Here is a 20,052-nt window from a genome sequence, read left to right as displayed (position 1 = left end):
AGTCTCTCAGTGATGGGACAGTTGTAAGAATACTTCATCAATATTCCAAAAATAAGCTGAATCAATAGCCAGTTCTGTTTACACAAATCACAAAAAAGTACCACAAACTGGACAAAAAATTCAAAGGCAAGGTCATTGTGGGGTTTTGTTTCCATTAATACTAGGCCATATTCAAAAATTTAAGAAAAGCCACCTTGTTAAACATTTCCATAAAACACAAACATGTTTAAATGAATATCTGTTAAATTACGTGCAAATGTGAACTGCTTGTGGAAGAAATTATTTATTATTCCATATCAGAAGAAAAAGCTATTTTTGTTTCCGTAACTGAATAACTAACTGCACAGTAAAAGTATTCTTTCACATCTGTGAAAATAGTTCCATAAGTATTCATTTCATTTGTAAGGTGTTTTGGAATAGCAGAAGCGGCTTAGTTAGGGACTGAGCCAAAAGGCGACTCCCTCTCACTCACAGAGTGAGAGGACTTGCCTGGAAGGAGACAAATAGGGAAAGCTCTAATAAATTTGTTAATTATGGAAATAAAGAGACCACCACCACTTTATTCCTTATATCACATTATAGAATTTTATTCCTTATATAACTTTAAACATGTCATAAAGTTCTGTAATCATACTGATTTTTCAAGGAAAATATGACAGTATGACCCAATAACTCTATTTAACCCATAAAGATCCAAACCACCACCAACCAAAATCATCTACTGATCTAAAATGTTTAATAACTTCTTAACTATGGAGAGAAATTTGTTTCTTTATTCATTAATCAAAAATAATGGATTTGCAGTTAAAAAGAATAGATTTGCAACCAAAAAAGAGATTTGAGAGCAGAAGATAGTAAGTGGCAATCAAAAAAAAGAAAGATAATTTTGCTTTCAAATCAGCCCTCTTTGCTTGTGAGTTAAAAACTTTTGCTTGAGACTTCAAAAGTTTTGCTTGTGAATTTAACTGCACTTAATTGGCTGGGCCTACACTGATGGATGAGCGAAGAGTTTCTATTGGTGGGTTTGACCTGGCTCCAGTGCCAGCTACAGCGTCCGCACTGAACCCACTTCTCCGTTGTGTTATGTTACTGGGAGGTAAGTTGATAGTCTGTTGCTCTTTGAAATTGAAATGTATGTCATAAGTAATGAATTACACTAAATAGCATCAGCTACAGCCTGTACATTCACAGCCTGAGCAGAGTACGGAATGAGTGAGTGAGTTACAGGGAGGAGTTTACAACATAGGGCAGGGATTTAAACATTAGTGTTGACTGGTACTCGTGGTACCAAAACGTCATGGTTCCTATCATACCAGAAAACACACACCGGAGCAACTGAAGGATGCTTTTTTTTTCTGATGTAATAAAACACACACATGCTGCTACAGCTGTGCAGTGACATCAGTGCCTATCGGCCTGTGTCTGTCCCACAGTTAGGTTTAGGGCTTCCAGACCTCTGTCTATTAGAACGGTGATGTCGCCTCTGAGATGTAGAGCGTGTCTTATAACAGAAAAACACATATTTCAGCACCACTGATTTGTAGTTCCTCTCTGTTTAACCTGGTGTTTGGCTGTATTTTGTGTCAAAAGAATTAGATATTGAAGATCTGAGCACCGATCAGCTGATCTGTTGCACAGCTGTCGCAGTGTGTGTGTTTTATAACATCAGCAAGAAAAAAATGTATCATTCACCCACTCATTCCGTACTCTACTCAGGCTGTGAATGTACAGGCTGTAACTGATGCTATTTAGTGTAATCCATTACTTATGAGATACATTTCAATTTCAAAGAGCAACAGACTATCAACTTACCTCCCGGTAACATAACACAATGGAGAAGTGGTTTAACGCGGAAACTGGAGCTGGCGCTGGAGCCATGTCAAACCCACCAGTAGAAACGCTTCTCTCATCCATCAGCAAAGGCCCCGCCCATTAAGTGCAGTTAAATTCGCAACCAAAACTTTTGAAATTACAAGCAAAAAGGAGTGATTTTCAAATTAGAACAGTCTCTCACATTAGAAGAAATCATTACCTCAATTATGTCTTTGCAGAGTGGGAAGGCCCCAGGCCCTGATGGGTTCCCCATCCCATCGAATTTTACAAAAAATTCAAGGCCCAATTAGCCCCCCTTCTGCGTACAGTTTATAATGAAGCCCTAGAAAAAAGCATTCTTCCTCCCACACTTCGTCAATCATCTATCACTCTATTATTAAAGAAAAACAAAGACCCACTTGATTGTGCATCATACAGGCCTATCAGTTTGATAAACTGTGATGGTAAAATATATTCTAAGGTTATTGCCCTCTGCCTCGAATCAGTTCTTCCTCAGCTAATATCCCCTGATCAAACAGGGTTTGTTCAGGGTAGGCAGTCTTATTTCAATCTGAGGCGGCTGTTCAATATCATATATACGCCAACAGATAGTTCTTCTCCAGAAGCCATAATATCACTCGATGCCGAAAAGGCATTCAATAGGGTAGAGTGGGACTACCTTTTCACACACTACACAAATACGGATTTGGCCCTAAATTGATTAAATTAATCAAACTGACATACACCGACCCCACTGCATCAGTTAACACTAACTCTGTTTCTTCTGATTATTTCCCCCTATACAGAGGCACTAAGCAAGGAGACCCATTAAGTCCTCTACTCTTTATTTTGGCCTTTGTTGAGCCATTGTCCATAGCCCTGTAAAACAATACAAATATACAAGGTGTAAAATGAGGTGGCTTAACACATACCGTTTCATTATATGCTGATCATTTGTTATTATACATTTCTAATCCCAGTAAAACCATACCAGAAATACTTACCGTCTTAGAAAAATTTAGTAAAATATCAGGATACAAATTTAATTATAACAAAAGTGGATACTTTCCAATTAACAAACTTACAGAGACATACCCTAATCTCCCCTTTAAACTTTAAGTAAATTCATTTGTATAGTTAGGTGTGAAAGTTACCAAGTCTTTTCACAGTTTATTTAAAAATAATTTTATTCCTCTCTTAGAACAGTCCAAAACAGATATCAAACGATGGTCCAATTTACCATTATCTCTTATTGGGAGAATAAATACTGTGAAGATGAACATAGTACCCAAATACTTATACTTATTTCAGACAATACCCATATTCATCCCGCTATCGTTCTTTAAAACTCTTAATCAAATGATCTCCTCATTTATCTGGAATAATAAATCCGCATGTATAAGGAAAGAATTTCTAGAGAGCCCTAAAACTTGTGGTCGACTCTCTCTCCCAAATCTTTGCTCATACTACTGGGCTGCCAACCTTAATGTTATTTCCCTTTGGATAAAAGATTGGAATGGCACCATCCCTGCATGGCTTCAGATTGAAATGGCCACTAGTAGTCCATATTCATTGCCCTCGCTGCTCTGTACACCTTTACCATTAATAGTTAATAGTGTTCATGGAAATGTGATGGTAACCCAGTCACTGCGTATTTTAAAACAATTTAAAAAACACCTTGGTATCCAGACCGCGTCTATTCATTCCCCTATTACGAATAACCACCTTTTTCAACCATCCTGGATGGATAAAGGCTTCCAGACCTGGCATGATAAGGGCGTTCACAGAATCAAAGACCTGTACATAGATAATACATTTGCTAGTTTTGAACAGCTTTCTAAAAAATATTCTTTAAGTAATTCTCATTTTTATCGCTATTTACAAATCAGGGAGTTTGTACGAAAGAAATTTTCCAATTTTCCAAATCTACCCCCTCTTTCCAGTTTGGATAATGTCCTAGAGGTCAATACAATGGACAAGGGCAGAGTGTCAATGACTTATGGTCGGATTTTGGAGACTCTGAGTCTGTCCGTATCTCACCTCCGTGAACAGTGGGAAAGTGACATAGGGATGCCACTCTCAGACAAGGAGTGGGACACGGCACTTCTTATTCCTCCTCCATTTGTTCACGACATTCATTAATTCAATTCAAGATTTTACATAGATTGCACTTCTCTAAAGTTAAACTTACAAAAATATTCCCTGACATAAACCCTATCTGCGGCAGATGCAAGCAAGCCCCAGCAACAGTATACCACATGCTATGGTCCTGCTCCAAACTGACCCCTTTCTGGAACTCTTTTTTTGATTTTATTTCCAAGGCATATGGGTGCCGTATTCAGCCATCTCCTCTTACTGCTATTTTCGGTCTCATTTCATGCACGGATGACTCAGTTCCTTCAGTTAACCTACAAAAAGTTGTGGCCTTTGCATCTTTACTAGCTAGACGTACCATTCTCTTCAAATGGAAGGACTCATCACCTCCAACACACGATCAATGGATTAGAGACATCATGCTTAATATAAAGTTAGAAAAAATGAGGTGCACCCTAAATAACTCTATCAATAAATTTAACAAAATGTGGGAGCCTCTTTTACACTGCGTGAATATGTTGCCTGGCCTGGAACTTTAAAAACATTTTAGGAGTTTATATTGTTATTGACCTGTTTTGTTTATTTATTTTCTCTCCTCCTTTAATTGTACCAGAATGCACTGTCTTTTTTTTTGTTTGTTTGGTTGGTTTTTTTTGTTTTTGTTTTTGTTTTTGTTTTGTTTTGTTTTGCCTTGGGTTCTGTTTGTTTATCATGTCTAGTGTCAATCTTTGTATTATAAATACATTGTTTGAAATTATAAATGTCATACTTGTGAAATGAAAAGTTTTATAAATATTTGAAAAGTTCTATAAATAAAGATTAAAAAAAAAAAAAAAGGAGTGATTTTCAAGCAAAACTTTTAAAGTCTCAAGCAAAAATTTTTAACTCACAAGCAAAGAGGACTGATTTACCAACAAAATGATCTTTTTTTTGATAGCCACTTACTGTCTTTTGCTCTCAAATCTCTTTTTTGGTTGCAAATCTATTCTTTTTAATTGCAAATCCATTCTTTTGATTGATGAATAAAGAAACAAATGTCTCTCCATACTTAACCACTAATCTTATCAACACATGTAAACAATTGGTGTAAAATGCAGTTTGTCATCTTTTCATGGTCAAAGTAGAACTTTGACAAAGTGAAACCGGTTCTGAGAACCGGTTTCATTTCCTTCACTCTGCTCGCCAGTGCACAAAGCCGTGGTGCCCTGGCATGAGACCGGGCTCCACACGCCAAGCCACGGTTCCTGTGGTATGATGCCAGCACTGAGCCTCAGCACCCGTGGCTTGATCCCCCAGCACCGAGACACAAATAAACCAACTCACAGAGCCTCAGTTGTGCACCTGACAGCACTGGTTGTGCACCCAGTACAACCCCAACTGTTAAACATAGCTGGGAGCTGATAGAGCCTTACTTAGCACTGGATCTGAGGTCTGTTTTACTTTAATGTAGCTGGGAGCTGATGGAGAGCTTGGAGATCCGTACTGCGGTTTGGTGTCCCGGGTCACCGCAGCATAGCACACCTACAAGCCCAACAGGCTTGGAGCTTGGAGCATAGCTTGGTTCTGAGTTCTGTATACATAACTGGTTTCAATTACAGATCTCAAAACTGGTTCCGAGATCTGTAAATGGAACTGGTTCCGTAAACGTAACTGATTCTGAGATCCGTAAATGGAACTGGTTCAGCTGATTGACTGAAATGCTCTCACTCTAGTGAAGATGATTTGGTTTTATGTAAGAAAATCTATTAACAGCTCTCCATAACTCTCACATTTCTGAGAGTTAAGCAACAATTTATACATAGGAAAAATTATTTTCTTTCAAACACAATCCACATTTTAATTTTAAAACATTTAATTTTCGATCTACGAGCCTCCAAGCACAAAGAGTGATGATTTTTCTCTCATTCACTCCAATGCTAAATTTCTCTCACTAACATGTTTGACTAACTCCACGTTCACACAATCAATGCTTATTCAGTTTGGACTTTTTTCAACATATTATACAGCAATACATTCTCAAAACTTTGCACAAGCCTCATGTGAAAGAATTTTTGAGATTTGTACGGTTATGGATTATTTGCAGTTTGTTTGAGAGGTGGTTTCTCAACTCCACTCTGCTGTTGTTTCTCTGTGCCATCATACATCATACTCTCTATAAGAGAGGGAGAAATTGGAAAAGTGACAGTACAGTGCCTGTAGTATAATGGTCAATGCATTGGACTCCCACGCACAAGATCTGTGATTGAATTCCAGTTGGAACGATAATTTTTCTCTGTACATTTTGGTGAAGGCTGATGAAATTATTGATATCAGAAACAAAATAGTTCTGAAATATTTCAGAATTTTGAGTGGAGGTGCTTTTGTTGTGATGTTGGTCAGTAAGCCTCCTGACATTTCATGAAACAACGTGTCAATATGACTGCAATAGGTGAAGCTTTGTGAAGGAAATGCTAACTATAAGAATTTTTCAAAATAAAAACCTTACTAAAAATGTCAACTCATGAGTATTAATAGCTGTTCTGTGACCAAATGCTCGACCAACTCACTCACACATACACACACACACACACACACGCACACACACATACAGTAGGGTTTTTCAAAATAAAAGCCTCATTAAAAGGTGATGGGGGTGTCAGCAGAGGGGAGGCTGGTGTTTTGAAAGGATGAAAGGAGGAGGGACATGCAACTTTCAGGGCTGGAGCCGGGACACAGAGGTGTGAGTGGAGCTGAGGTGACAAAAGGCAGAACCGGGCCGGAGTGCAAGGTCCCAAACAATGCTGTTTGCAGCATGAATGTATACGTGAAACTGCCATCAGATGACAACCAGATGTTTCATTGCAATTAAAGTAAGAGTAAAGTAAGAGACTAAATAGTCCTTTTATTATAGGAGAACGCTGTGAAGACCGGGGACGGACCTACCACGAAAGCTGTGCCAATCACTGTCCTCGCAGCTGCACTGACTTATGGGAGCATGTCCAGTGTCTTCAAGGAGCATGTCATGCAGGTAGGATTCATGCTCTGTCATGTTCAGCAGCTTGTCTGTAATAAAACACTTACCAAGAAATATAGTGTTGTTTGTGTTTCCTTTTTAATGGCCTTCTTTATTTTCCATCAGGTTGTCGCTGTCCAGATGGACAGCTGCTGCAGGACAGTCACTGTGTTCCAGTCAGAGAGTGTCGCTGTGGTATCCCATCAGGCAATGGGACACTGGAGTTCAACCCTAAAGAGACCTTTGTCATGGACTGCAACACCTGGTGAGAACTCATTTATCAGTGTGACTTTTGGATTTGAAAGGTCAGAGCTTTGTGAATGAGGAAAATAGAAAAAACTATGACATCAGATTTTTTATTTATTTCATTTTATTTTATTAATTATGTTTACACTTGAAAAATCATGGAGGGCTGACATGTTTACTGTGATCTATTCGAGTAACAGTTTCCATTGACATAAGAGACAAATAATTTTAAAAAAACAACAAAACTTTTATATCCACCCTTTTCATGGATCCCCAACAATATGTAAACAGTAGAAGAGAGGATGTGTAAAAATGTATTAGGTTGTGTTGAAAAGGGATCATCAGCTGCCATGTGACTAAAGCATAACCTACATTCAAAGAATGGCTCAAATGTAACAGTATCCCTTAAATGTGACATGGCACATGTTAGCAAGTTAAAGCAAATATTTAATTTAAACATTGCACATATATGTATAGCACTGGTACGAAGTGAAGATGAGTAGTTTTTGATAATGGACTGAAATTCATACAGTTCAAACAGTAGCACAGTGTTGATTATTACAACTTTTATGTGGCATCTTTTTTTGACCTCTCTATCCACCACCCTCACCCAAATGTGTGTGCAGTGTGTGTGAGAATGGCACTCTGGTATGCACCAAACTCCCCTGCCCAGTGTATGAGCCCTGGAGTCCGTGGAGCGCATGCTCATCTACCTGTGGGCGGGGCCAAAGGTCAAGAACACGTCTGTGCAAGGACACAGAGGGCGGCCCTTCGTGTACTGATACCATGCAGACAGAGAGCTGTGCTCTGCCATCCTGTCCAGGTCTGAGATGAATCACAACTACAAACACAAGCAAACAGATCCATCAAAAGCCTCTGTTCTGTCATGTGATTTTTTTATGCAGACAGTAATGCATTGCACAAATATGATGGAAAAAACTTCAATCTAATTTTGTTAATGGGAGATGGAAACACAAATTTGTATGAATTCTTAGGTAGTAAACATTTAACTCAGATGATTGATTACCTGATGTTGACCTGAATGTTCCCATGAACAGTCACACTAGTTGATGGAAAGGCTTTCTTTCACACATCCTTTCTTAAAGTTGTTTTGCATCACTTGAAAAGTTAGATTTAAATTTACCTAGAACTCCACAAAAACACATTTATAGTCTGTCATGTGTAATCCTCTCAGTGATATGAGGCTACATAAACTTTTCTTTACTCTCTCTCTGTAGTGGGCTGTTTACTGAGTGAGTGGTCACCCTGGAGCGAGTGTAGTACCACATGTGGTGGTGGACTGTCGATACGGAACAAGACTATCCTTCAGGAGCCAGAGCCTGGTGGGGCAGCCTGTGCTGGACCACTTGAACAGCACACTGTCTGTAACACCAACAGCTGTCTTCCTGGTAGCACAAACACACACAAATCACTGCACGTTGTACACTGAGCACATTTACAGCTTCATATGCATGCAAACCTTGGATGTGACTAAGTCTTTCAGAACTGTACACATAGTTTACATTAAGAAAATAACAAATTTTAGTGAAAATTTAGTTGTTTATTCCAGCCTCCACCAAGCTGTTGAAACTTAACACAGCAGAAACAGAGTGTGATATAATCTGATCTTATGTTGATTGCTGCCAGGGGGAATTGTATTGTCAAATCCTACTGACCTTATGTTGTTCCTATTTATGTAATGCAACAAATTGTAACACAGTGCCCAAGATAAATAGCTCCTTCAGAAAATAAAGTTCACTTTACTTATTGTATTATTTATTTTATATTACAGAGTGTCCCCGTGGGCAGGTTTTCAGTGACTGTTCAGGATCCTGTCCACATACTTGTGAGGACCTGTGGCCACACACTCAGTGTTTGCCTGCACCCTGCACCCTTGGGTGCACCTGCCCTTCTGGACAGGTCAGGACACCTGTGTTGTGCGTGGCTGACAGGATAACTTTGTCTTACTCTTTTTGTATGTAATTCTGATCATTCTCACTGTGTGTCATGTAGGTGTTGTATGGAGGCTCCTGTGTGTCCCACGCTGACTGTCCCTGTTCAGCTCTGTCCCTGCCACCTGCCTACCAAAACTGGAATGGCAGCACTGAGGAGATCACAGATGCCCTGCTGCCACCTGGAACCATGGTTCAGCACCTCTGCAACACATGGTAACATACTAGACGGTGGTAACATGTGAGGTCAAAAATGTTTCTGACCAGAAAATTCTTTGATACCTGAGTTCCCAAACTGTTTCAAAATGAATTAGGATATAATGGGATAGAATGTTGCTATGATTACATATATATTCAGGAAGATATTGCCAGCTATCACTTCCAACACTGATCAGTACTTTTAGTTAGCAGCACACTTAAACACAATGTGCATTTTTAGATCTTTGTGGAGCTGAGACCAAAAGACTACATACACACAAATATAACCTGATCTGTGCACAGACATTTAACCGTCTGTAAAATATTTTCAGACTTTTAAACAGAGAGCAAGCTTTTTGAAAGTGAATATGATCAGATCTGTGAAGTTTGAGTTCGCATTCTCTGTTAAAATACTAACATTTATTCAGACTATGACACACATCATTAAATGTCTGGCAATAAGCAGTCCAACAGAATACAGGTCTGTGACCCCTTTGGCCTCAACCTTCAAGTTTGGGAAAGGCAGATATGTGATAAACATTAACTACCCTACAGTATATCCCTATAATTCCCATTTCCTTTTCATTCAGCTTTTTCACCAATCTAGTTCACTGAGAACTGATAATCAAACATTTGAGAGCAAATGAAGTAAATGCAGTAAATGAGACACAAGGACCTTGAGTGATTTAAAACAACTTAAGGGCACTCCACAAATTCTGAAAAAATACTGAAATATAAGTATTTTGGGAATCTTCTTATCACCATAATCTGTATTATAAAGGGTAAAAGGCTTCTGTGTGTGTGTGTGTGTGTGTGTGTGTGTGTGTGTGTGTGTGTGTGTGCGCGTGCGTGTGTGTACAATGTGTCTGCTTTATAACTGGAAAAACTGGAGAGAGCTAGCTTTTGCCTTTCGGAGTACTTATGTATGATCAAGGATCAGACAGGCGAAAACAGCCTATTGATATGACCAACACTTTTTGAATAGTTAGTTGTTTTTGAAATTACAATGGGCTTACAGGCGGCCTGTGGACAAGTCCATTCACAGCCGCAAATGTGGGGGGGCTGGATCTGGATCAATGGAATCACCGGGACACGACAGGAGAATTGGGTCCAGCTGTATTCACATACTAACAAGGTTCTTACTGTGGCCCGGTTCCACTCTGCTGGTCCCTGGCCTGTTAACATCCCCCTCTGGACCCCCCACCACCACCACCACCACCACCACCATAACATGGCAACAAATCGTTCTGCACAGACTCCGGTCAGACGGACCAGAGTTCAGCAGATCCGGACACAGAACTGCAGTGAGTCGCAATAAACCTTCATGTTCAGTCCTGTGTAAAAGTCTTATCTGCCTTCACGTGCTATTGGGAATAGGAAAATTCACAAACCAGACTCCGATCACACAGACCACAGTTCAGCAGATTATATTTTATATAGCCATTATATTTCTTCCTAATCTGTGGTTACACCAGTAAGCATAGTCAAGTCATCAAGTAATGTGAATGTGATGAAGTCATACAGTAATGTTGTAAAGCCCTTTCAAAGAAATATGTAAGATAACTATGAATGAATTCTTTTCTGTTACTTTTGATTTCAATACAAAACAAAATGAGGGCCATTACATTTTTTACTAATCTGTGTGTTACAGCAGTAAATTTAGCTGTGCTCCCCATTTTATCAACTCCATTGCTTTTAGAGCCAGTGAATTCCCACGGGTCAACATTCTAGTGATTTTAATAGCTTGACCAGAAGTGAATGGACAGATGTGCAAGTTAGTATAGTCAAGACAGATTTTAAGAGTTTTAGCGCTTTATCATCAATATTCATTACAACAGATCATACATCACAGCTGACATGTTTACCCAACAACTGACTAATTTCACATGACATTAAGACCTGCCAACACATCTTCATACCTAGATGAAGGATTAGGTCAATTAGAAATCACTGATTTCATTCAGGCTGTGACAAAGTTTCTCAGGTTTAGGGAAATATAAGGACTAAAATAAACCTTGGTCATGTGTTACCGTTGCCTTGTGAGCTGAACATAATGACAGACACAGGACTACAAGTAACATAATACTCAGTGATGTGCAGTCAGAGGAGGCAGAGGAGGCAGAGCCTCCCTTGTCAATCTTGAAAAGAAAAAAAACTTGACTATAAAAAAAAATAAATGTTGATAGTTGTCAGCTGGTATGCCCTATAAACTCAAAGGATTATCATGAGCTAGATTCAGTATGGAAATACGGTATGCTGAGGGAACACCCTGATTTACAGAACTCCAGTCAGCAGGATAAGGACTAGCAGCCCACTTAACATACCATCTTCCTAGAAAAAACCCAGTCATTGATGACAACTTCTCTCTAGGCACAACAGAGCAAAACATTTAGCCAGAGAAGGATTAGCCCTCTGAGCTAAAACCAACTCCTCTTTGCCTAGTTTAGCAGAAGGTTCAGTAGAAGCAGTAATGCTACCCTTCGGTGACATATCGGCAGCAGGGCATAACACAGACTTTTTGCCTTCACTCTTTGTTAGGTAAATGATCCAAAGCCTGCAAGTTCTGACTCAGCCCTTACAGGGAGGTTACCCATGAATGTTTCAGAGAGATCGACAGTTTCAGCCTTTCTAGCCTGAGCACAGGTCACCACACAAGCAGGAAAAACATTAGTTGCTGATTGAACAACATTGTCATCCATTTCAGAAACCACAGGGTGGTAAAGTTACAACAGAACATGGAAACAGTTTCTTACCAGCAAGGTCATTACCTAAAATTAGGCTAACTCCCTCAACTGGGTATAAGCCCACTGCAACTAGACCTGTTACCAACCCACATCTTAGGTACACCGAATGTAGGGGTACGCTGAGATAAGATGTCTCACACCCTCTGATCACAGCATCACCACCAAGAAAAGAGTCATCTGTTAGAGGCAAAACACCTTGTAACAGAATTGACTTAGAGGCACTTGTATCTCACAAAATGGGGATCAGACCTCTGGAGCAGTTTCAGACAATGCAATAGAACCATCAAGGACTCAGATTCCACTGAGTTGTGATCCTACCCAACATCTCCAGCAGGTGTCACAATTGGCACTGAGCCGATCAGAATTACAGGTTTAGTTTTCTGTTTCTCCCTCAATGCAGGACAGTCAGCAATAACATGTCCTGGTTTCTTACTATAGACACACCACCGATCCAAAACTGAATTGATGCTTTTGGTACCAGAAGCATTGGACTTAGTGGCGTCGGTCTTCACTAAATTAGAGGGACAAGAAGCAGTATTTTTAACAGACATTTCATCATTAAATTTTGCTTTATGGGATAAAACATAGTCATCTACTAGAATAGCTGCTTCCTCCAGTCTTTGCTCACTGAGATAGATTGAAATCATCTCTGGACCATAGTTCTTTAGTTCTTCTAAAATAATGAGTTGTCAAAGCTGTTCCAGTGTCTCCACTCTGAGAGAAGTACACCAACGATCAAATAGAATTTCCCTCTCCTTCAAACTCCACATAGGTCTGTTTCTCACCTTTAACATAATGCCTAAACCTACAGTATGTCTGTATGCCTCTGGCACCAACTCATAGGCATGCAAAATGACGGCTGTAACAAGGTCATAGTCTGAGCTTTTCTCCAAACTCAGTGAGGAGTGAGTTTTTTGAGCCCTACCAGACAGAACACACTAAAAAAGTAGTGACCAGTGTTCTTTAGGCCATTGCAGTGTAGTTGCTACACGTTCAAAATGTAGAAAATACTTTTCAGCATCCTTTTCAAGAAAAGGGAGGAACAAGGCTTATGTTTCTTCCAACATCAAATTTTACACCATGGACAACTCTATCACCTCTGACTTTTAACTCTTTTATTTATTTTTTTGTACTCTGTAATTTTTTTTTTTTTTGCATGTACAAGTCACGTTCTAATTCATGGAGCCTTATTTGCTCCCTTTCTTTTGCTTGAATTTCCAATTCCAGTTTCCTCAGTTGAAGCTTTATTTCCAAGTAAATCTTCCTTTTTAGGGGGTCCCTGTACAACAATGTTATAGTGATTAGCAACCAATTGAAGGTCCTTTTTTGTGCAGGACAAAAGTTAATGCACATCAGGATCAGCAACAAACATGTACAAATCAAACATTTTGACAAAGTGAATACAAATACCACTCAAATGAAACACAAATTAAACAGTAGCAGCAATCACCTGCCACTGATGAACAAAATGATTCATAAGAGTATCACACATGACAGGAAACAACCACCACAAAGCCAGAAGGCCACAAAGTGCAGTAAACATTACACTCACACAAGCATCCAAATGCAGTTCACCACAAAACCCTGAGTACTACACTGTGTAATCTATCTACCAGAACTACACTTAAACTAGCCCAAAATTACCAAAACTGAGTTAACGCAAAGGCCAATACAGTCAACCTCACACAAAGAACGAGGGCTAACCGTCAGACTGCAGCCACCTCTTTGAATGCACTACACAAGATGTTAACACCAGAACATACCCAGCCCCCCTCTCTGTCTGTTAACCTTTATACTACCTTATTTTGCCTGAATATCTTCAGTGGGTCACCCGGGGATGCCAGGGGCCACCCCAGGAGTCCCATACAAAAACAACAAAGTGATACTGGTCTCTCCAGCAGGCAGTTCTTCTTCTTCTTCTTCTTCTTCTTCTTCTTCTTCTTCTTCTTCTTCTTCTTCTTCTTCTTCTTCTTCTTCTTCTTCTTCTTCTTCTTCTTCTTCTTCTTCTTCTTCTTCTTCTTCTTCTTCTTCTTCTTCTTCTTCTTCTTCTTCTTCTTCTTCTTCTTCTTCTTCTTCTTCTTCTTCTTCTTCTGCTTCTTCTTCTTCTTCTTCTGCTTCTTCTTCTGCTTCTTCTTCTTCTTCTGCTTCTGCTTCTGCTTCTTCTTCTTCTTCTTCTTGGTTTGGTGGTTGGCAACCAGCTTAGGAGCATTACTGCCACATACTAGGCTGGTGTGTTATTGAGTATGGTCAGAGGGAATATCTATGGTGGATATGTAGACTAGTTATATTCTCGCTAATAAGCCAGTTTCTCTGAGAAAGGTGAAAAGCTGACTTACACTCTTTTAGAGGGTTGTTCTAAGACGTTTACTAATGACAAAACTTTACCCTCTCTTTACACTCTCTACTCAACTAATTGGTTCCTCTGCTCACAATAGTAACAACACTATTAGAACATGATGTACTGTCTCAAACCAGTTACAATGGAAACATTCCTGTTGGGTGCTTGCAGACCTGGTGAAGGCAAACATTCATCCCCGTATGCCCTTTTCTCAGATGGGAGATGAATGTTTCCTCCCTTCTTCCCCCAACCACATTCCTGCATGAGCCAATAGCTTTTTGGATGCTGTACATACGTCTACCAGTCTCACTTGAATCCCATTGCTCCTGCCATATTTTAAGAACTTGTTTATGGATGTATGCCTTTCCTTCAGCTTTACTTATTGGCATTTGTAAAATAATATTTGTGTCCTTTAACGACTGGTTGTCCAAGAATGTCTTCATTCCCCTCTACCCCTACATGAGATGATACCCAAAGGAAGGAAACAGTCACACATTTGCATTGTAGTTTCAAAAGAAGGTGGAATATTTTGTTCAGCAGATCTAACCTACATGACTTCCCGGATTGAGGGCTTGCAAATAAAATATGCTCTGAGGAGTTTTCTTCTAACCAATCTAATGCTACTAAAATAGCCACAAGTTCTGTAGAATATACAGAGTGCCTTATTTACTAAGATTACACGTAACAGGCGCAAATGTGCTTGCTCGCGCTAAAATATGTGCATGCTATTGATTTGCATGTCAGGGGTGATCAACTAAGATTGTCTTCGCAAATGACAACAGGCGCAAAGCCTTGGAGACCGCCCTATTTAAATGAGGATATGTCTCAAATGATAATTTTTTTTTTGTCTGTCATTCCAGAAATGTTGATCTGATCAGAACAGATTGGTTCTCTGCGTTGTGCCTATGCCTCCTCCTCGCCACAACTACTACAGCCAGTTTTGCGCAAAGTTAAAACCTGCCTTTCAGACGCGTTAAATATAGACGCAAAATCAGCCACCGCAATCAGTTTCAGGTTTGGTAAATCACATTGCATGCACTAAATAAGTATTTGCATTTACTCCTCCCAATAATTTTGCATGTTCTGGCAGAAACGCCCATATTGCATATCAGTGGTGGCTGCTCGTCTTTCAGACAGGGGAAGCTCATTGTCGGCTTACATAAAAAAAATTGTCAAGTTATTTAAACATAAATTTGGCCCTCCATTCCTTTTTAAGAAAATGGTCAGTGACTATTATTATTATTATTATTATTATTATTATCGTACCAAGTCGGCGTCTTTTCCAGGGACTGGACCAGTGTCCTCTCAATGTCCAGCAGAGCTGGGCTGCTTAGATTACCTTGGCCCATTGTGTTGTGGGTGTAAGACCTCAGCCTTTTTAAACAAGAGATGCTCCTTTCTCTCTGACCTAGCCGACAGTTTGATTTAACTATCTACAAAACGATATTAAACTCGAAAAAGAAATGATTAAATTATGTAACTGAAACAAGAAAACGCTGAAATTATGTTAAATTGAAACAAGGAAGTACAATGAGTGTGTTTTATTTACAGTGCAAGAAATGAACGAGTAATTTCGTAGTGGTTCCTCTCTCTCTTTCACAGCAGAATGCGCGGGGGTATTAAAGTGAACTGTGTCAGTGAAGGACTAGATCTGAAACTAGCTGTCAATGCAATGGGATTCAGCCTTTCGACTGATCCTCCAATCAGCACATGGGATTCTGGCGTCCAGCCCGGCCAAGCTCCGCCCACAGCTCCATTCATCCCCAGAGACGCCCGGCGTCCTGGGGCGGGACAACATCGTGGCATTTATCCAATTACCGTCCAGTTTTGACGCAATGAAAAAAACTGTTCCATTCAGTCCCATTGAAGCCCATAGACGCCCGCAGTCTACAGACAAATGCACTGAGCAGAGATCGAATGAGAAAACAGCGCAACGGGAATGGAGGAGAAGTGAACAACATCGCCTCTGTTGGTTTGTGATAAAGCTGATTGTGAAGGAACTCATCTTTGAGATGAACGTGTTCTAACACATTTGTAGTCAATAAAATGTCAACACAACCATACATATTTCACCATTTAATTTTCATAATTTTAGGGGAAGCCGGGCTTCCCTTGCAGTCTATGAGAAATCGCCACTGTTGCATATTCATCAGGGCAAACATGCTAAATGGGTTGTGCAAGCTATTTTGCCCATTTGAGAAGTGAAAACCTCGGTGCACCCTGTTAGTAGATAAGCTTCAACGTGTTTTTGCTGGCGCGGTCAAGTTTGTGCGTGTTTTTATACGTGCAAACCTTTAGTAAATCAGGCCCAGAGAGGTGATCAAATGCCCTTTTCTTTATACTGATTCTATATTCTGGAACATAAACTGCAGTCCCTGTGTGACCACTATTTGGGTCTTTAGACCCATCTGTGACTATGTCCAGACAACTTTTGTATTTTTTGAGATGTTTTTGAACTACCAACCATTCAGGGGTGTTTTTATCTTTCTGTTGTAACAGGCAATGTATTTCCATATCCACTATTGGTGTGATGAACATCCATAGAGGGACAGACAGGAGTGGCACTGTAACACTAAAATGGAGAGTTGTTTAAACCCATAATTTCTGCCTTTGCCTTTCCAGTCCAGCTGAAGCTCCTGAAATCTATTTCATAATGTTACCAATGGTCCTGTAGCACAGCTTTAGTAGGATGACTCCGACTCTGCCCTTGGAGATTAGTCCAAAACTTCATCATCAGCTTTACTGCTCCGTGTCAAGCTTGTTTACATTAGGCAGGAACTCAACAGGAAGCTTTCAAAACAAAGCTGGATGTAACAAGGTGCTAAAAAACTGACTGCAGTCAGGTAAACATTGGGGTTATGATTAAAATGAGAAACTTACATGCCAAAAATTACCTAAATAAGTCCTCCATTTAAGTCCACAGAGTTTCTTGTTCAGCCATACCCTGAACCTCCTCATTCTAAGATTTGTTTCTATATAACAGCACCCTTTTTTCATTTACATGCACTTATTCAACTGTGTCAGCTGTTTTTAATTGCCTTTAAATCAAACTAGTAGTGTTGTTGTTGTGGTGAGAGTAGACTGGATCTTCAATCTGAAAGTCCTCCTGTTACTCTTCACTAATATTTTGGTGAATAATCACTCTTTGGCATATGGGCAAGGCATCGACCGTTACGTGGAAAATTAAATGCTAATTTACAATTCTGATGAATACAGGCTTCATTATACACAGATGGCATTCATCATGTTTAGACAGGTCATTGACACAGATTTCTGAAGTTATGAGCATCTGCTGAATCAGATGCAACTCATTTGTACAAGTCCACGGTTGTAGAACAGGAGACGAAAACAGGAATCAACATATTTTCTTGCATTAAACTGAAGGTTACATGATATACTTCTCAAAATTATGTACTGATGAAACAATTAGCAGCTGACATTCAGCAGACTGGGTTACTGAAGGCCACAGAGAACACACAACTCTTGGGGTGGGGAAGATTGGATTGCATTTTAATGAGCCTTTGAAATATTGTATGCAGATCTCAGGCTTCATAGAAGTCTCTATGGGTTGAAATGTACTGAATAAGCTCTAGCTCTTTAATGCCTTTTTTGGGAGTCCAGTTAAATTACCATTAAGGTTGTCAACTCTAATGGAGGTGAAGGTGTAGATGAGCTTCTCTGGGTGTTGGTGGTGTTGGTATCTTGGCCTGTTTTTCTAAGGTCATGAAAAGCATTTTAGACATTCTCACAGGATAGTGATGCTTCAAACATATGATTTTATAGAATATGAGGCCCTGCTGTAGATTAAACAGCAGCAAAGCATAAAGTACTTCAAAGGGTCTCAGCCTTAAAGACATAGCTGTAAAATGCAACATACACATGATTGTAACAGAAATATAAAATATAAAAAAATTCATGTAATATTAACTGGGGATCCTGCATGGTATGGAATTTGATTTTTATAAGGTCTGGATAATTATGTTAAAAAAAGAGTATATGGATGTTTTCCTACACTGTTATGCCTGTTCTGTTTTCTAAAATGTAAAATTCAACATTTCTAAGAATACATATATATATTGTACAAGTAGAGTGTTTTCATTGTGTTTGAAGCAGATAGGAAGCACCAGTGTGGGAAACAATGTTTTGGTCCGTATAACATCCAAACAGCCATGAAGCAAAGTCAGAGGACTTTCTTTCTCTTTCCCAGGGGATTTCTATTGTACATGAACATCCATTTTGTTATTGTAGGAGTTGAGGGTATGCTTAAACTTACATGACAAAACCTGAATAAAAATGCACAGTTCTAGCATTGCAATTTGAAGAAAACCGTAAACATTGTTAATGGATTGAGCTTTAGGATGTATTAATTCTTTGGCAGTTATTTGGCAGCATGATCATAGTTACTCTGATTTATTGTTAAATATGTGTAACTTGTCCTGATAGAATAACACTGAGGGGGTGTGGCTTATTAGCCATACTGCAGGCAACCATCATGGCGAGACTGAAACATTTTGGCTTCACTTTCAAGCACCATCACTGTGTTCAGCCTTGTACTGTACATACATCCTTATACTGTACATAAACTAAACTAAAACAGGCTTCATTACATCTCCAGTTCTCTCCTCTCAGTCCATGCCAAAACACTAAATAGAAATATAGTTTAACTTGATGCTGTTGTGGAAAAGAAATGACACTTTTCCAAGCTTCAGTGTCTGTGAGGTAATGTCTGACTGAATAAAAACAGGAAGTGGTATTACAGCTGTCAGTCGCATATATAACCCACCTATGATTAGACAAACTAGATTAATTTAGTAGGCTGTAGATTTTCTAGAGTATGAAAACAGTAGTAAATTACAATATGCTGAAAGGTAATTATTAATTTTTTTCTCAGTTATGCTAAAGACTATCAAGTACTCCATCTTCAAGTAATGTTTAAAATATTTTACTGTTAGTCGTATTTTCACATTATGCTGCCAAATTTTTTTCACTTCTGAATCTGAATATTTCCTCCACCCCTCATTCTACATAATCTGTTTTGTGTATTCATAATAATGTATCATTGGCTATGTGATGTGTTTTGCTTTGTACTATTATTTTTTTTATTATTATTTACTATTATTAGAAAGGTAAATATACAGCATGAGTGTGAAGGAAAGTGATTATTGGAATGTGTCATCTTCCTGTCATTCCACTGGCAGATCAGCTATATGGCAGATCATTTGACAATAATACACTGAAAATAAAAATCTCATCAGTGCTAAGTTAAATTGTTTTGGGACATCAGCTCTCAAGCTTAATTGATTCAGTCAAACTTCACAGTCAATGACAAGCCTGCAAGGTACCGTGATATCTGCTGAAATAGATAGTCTGGTATGTAGCAGACATGTCGTAAGTCATTTCATCTTCCTCCTTGGTTTCACTGAATGTAGTCTGATGTCTGTGACATGATAATGGCTTTAATATTTCAGTGTTCAGTCATATCATCTGAAATATTTTTTATTAATTGCTTCACGTGGCTTATTTCTTTAAATGTTTCCAGCGTCTGCAGAGGAGGAGAGTTCAACTGTACATTAGAGTCGTGTGATGGTGAGTGATGTTCTTTCACAACTGATCTCAACAAAAACACTTCAGACACTTAGTGGGACCACTGTATTTTAACAATGAAAGCAACAGCAA

The 20,052-nt window shown here is 39.2% G+C and overlaps 1 protein-coding gene across 1 annotated transcript in view; it reads left to right on the top strand.

Moving 5' to 3' along the window:
• LOC115411693 (SCO-spondin-like) overlaps nt 1–20,052 on the top strand; it is a 204,861-nt gene that overhangs the window by 148,672 nt on the left and 36,137 nt on the right. The window contains 7 exon segments of the mRNA XM_030123908.1: nt 6,797–6,913; nt 7,025–7,163; nt 7,771–7,967; nt 8,383–8,553; nt 8,937–9,064; nt 9,158–9,312; nt 19,916–19,962. Coding sequence (XP_029979768.1) covers nt 6,797–6,913; nt 7,025–7,163; nt 7,771–7,967; nt 8,383–8,553; nt 8,937–9,064; nt 9,158–9,312; nt 19,916–19,962 — 954 coding nt within the window.

The sequence above is a fragment of the Sphaeramia orbicularis genome, chromosome 20 (genome assembly GCF_902148855.1).
Source record: "Sphaeramia orbicularis chromosome 20, fSphaOr1.1, whole genome shotgun sequence".
Lineage (NCBI taxonomy): Eukaryota > Metazoa > Chordata > Actinopteri > Kurtiformes > Apogonidae > Sphaeramia > Sphaeramia orbicularis.
The sequence above is the reverse complement of the archived record's forward strand: the minus strand, read 5'-3'. Positions and strand labels throughout refer to the sequence as shown.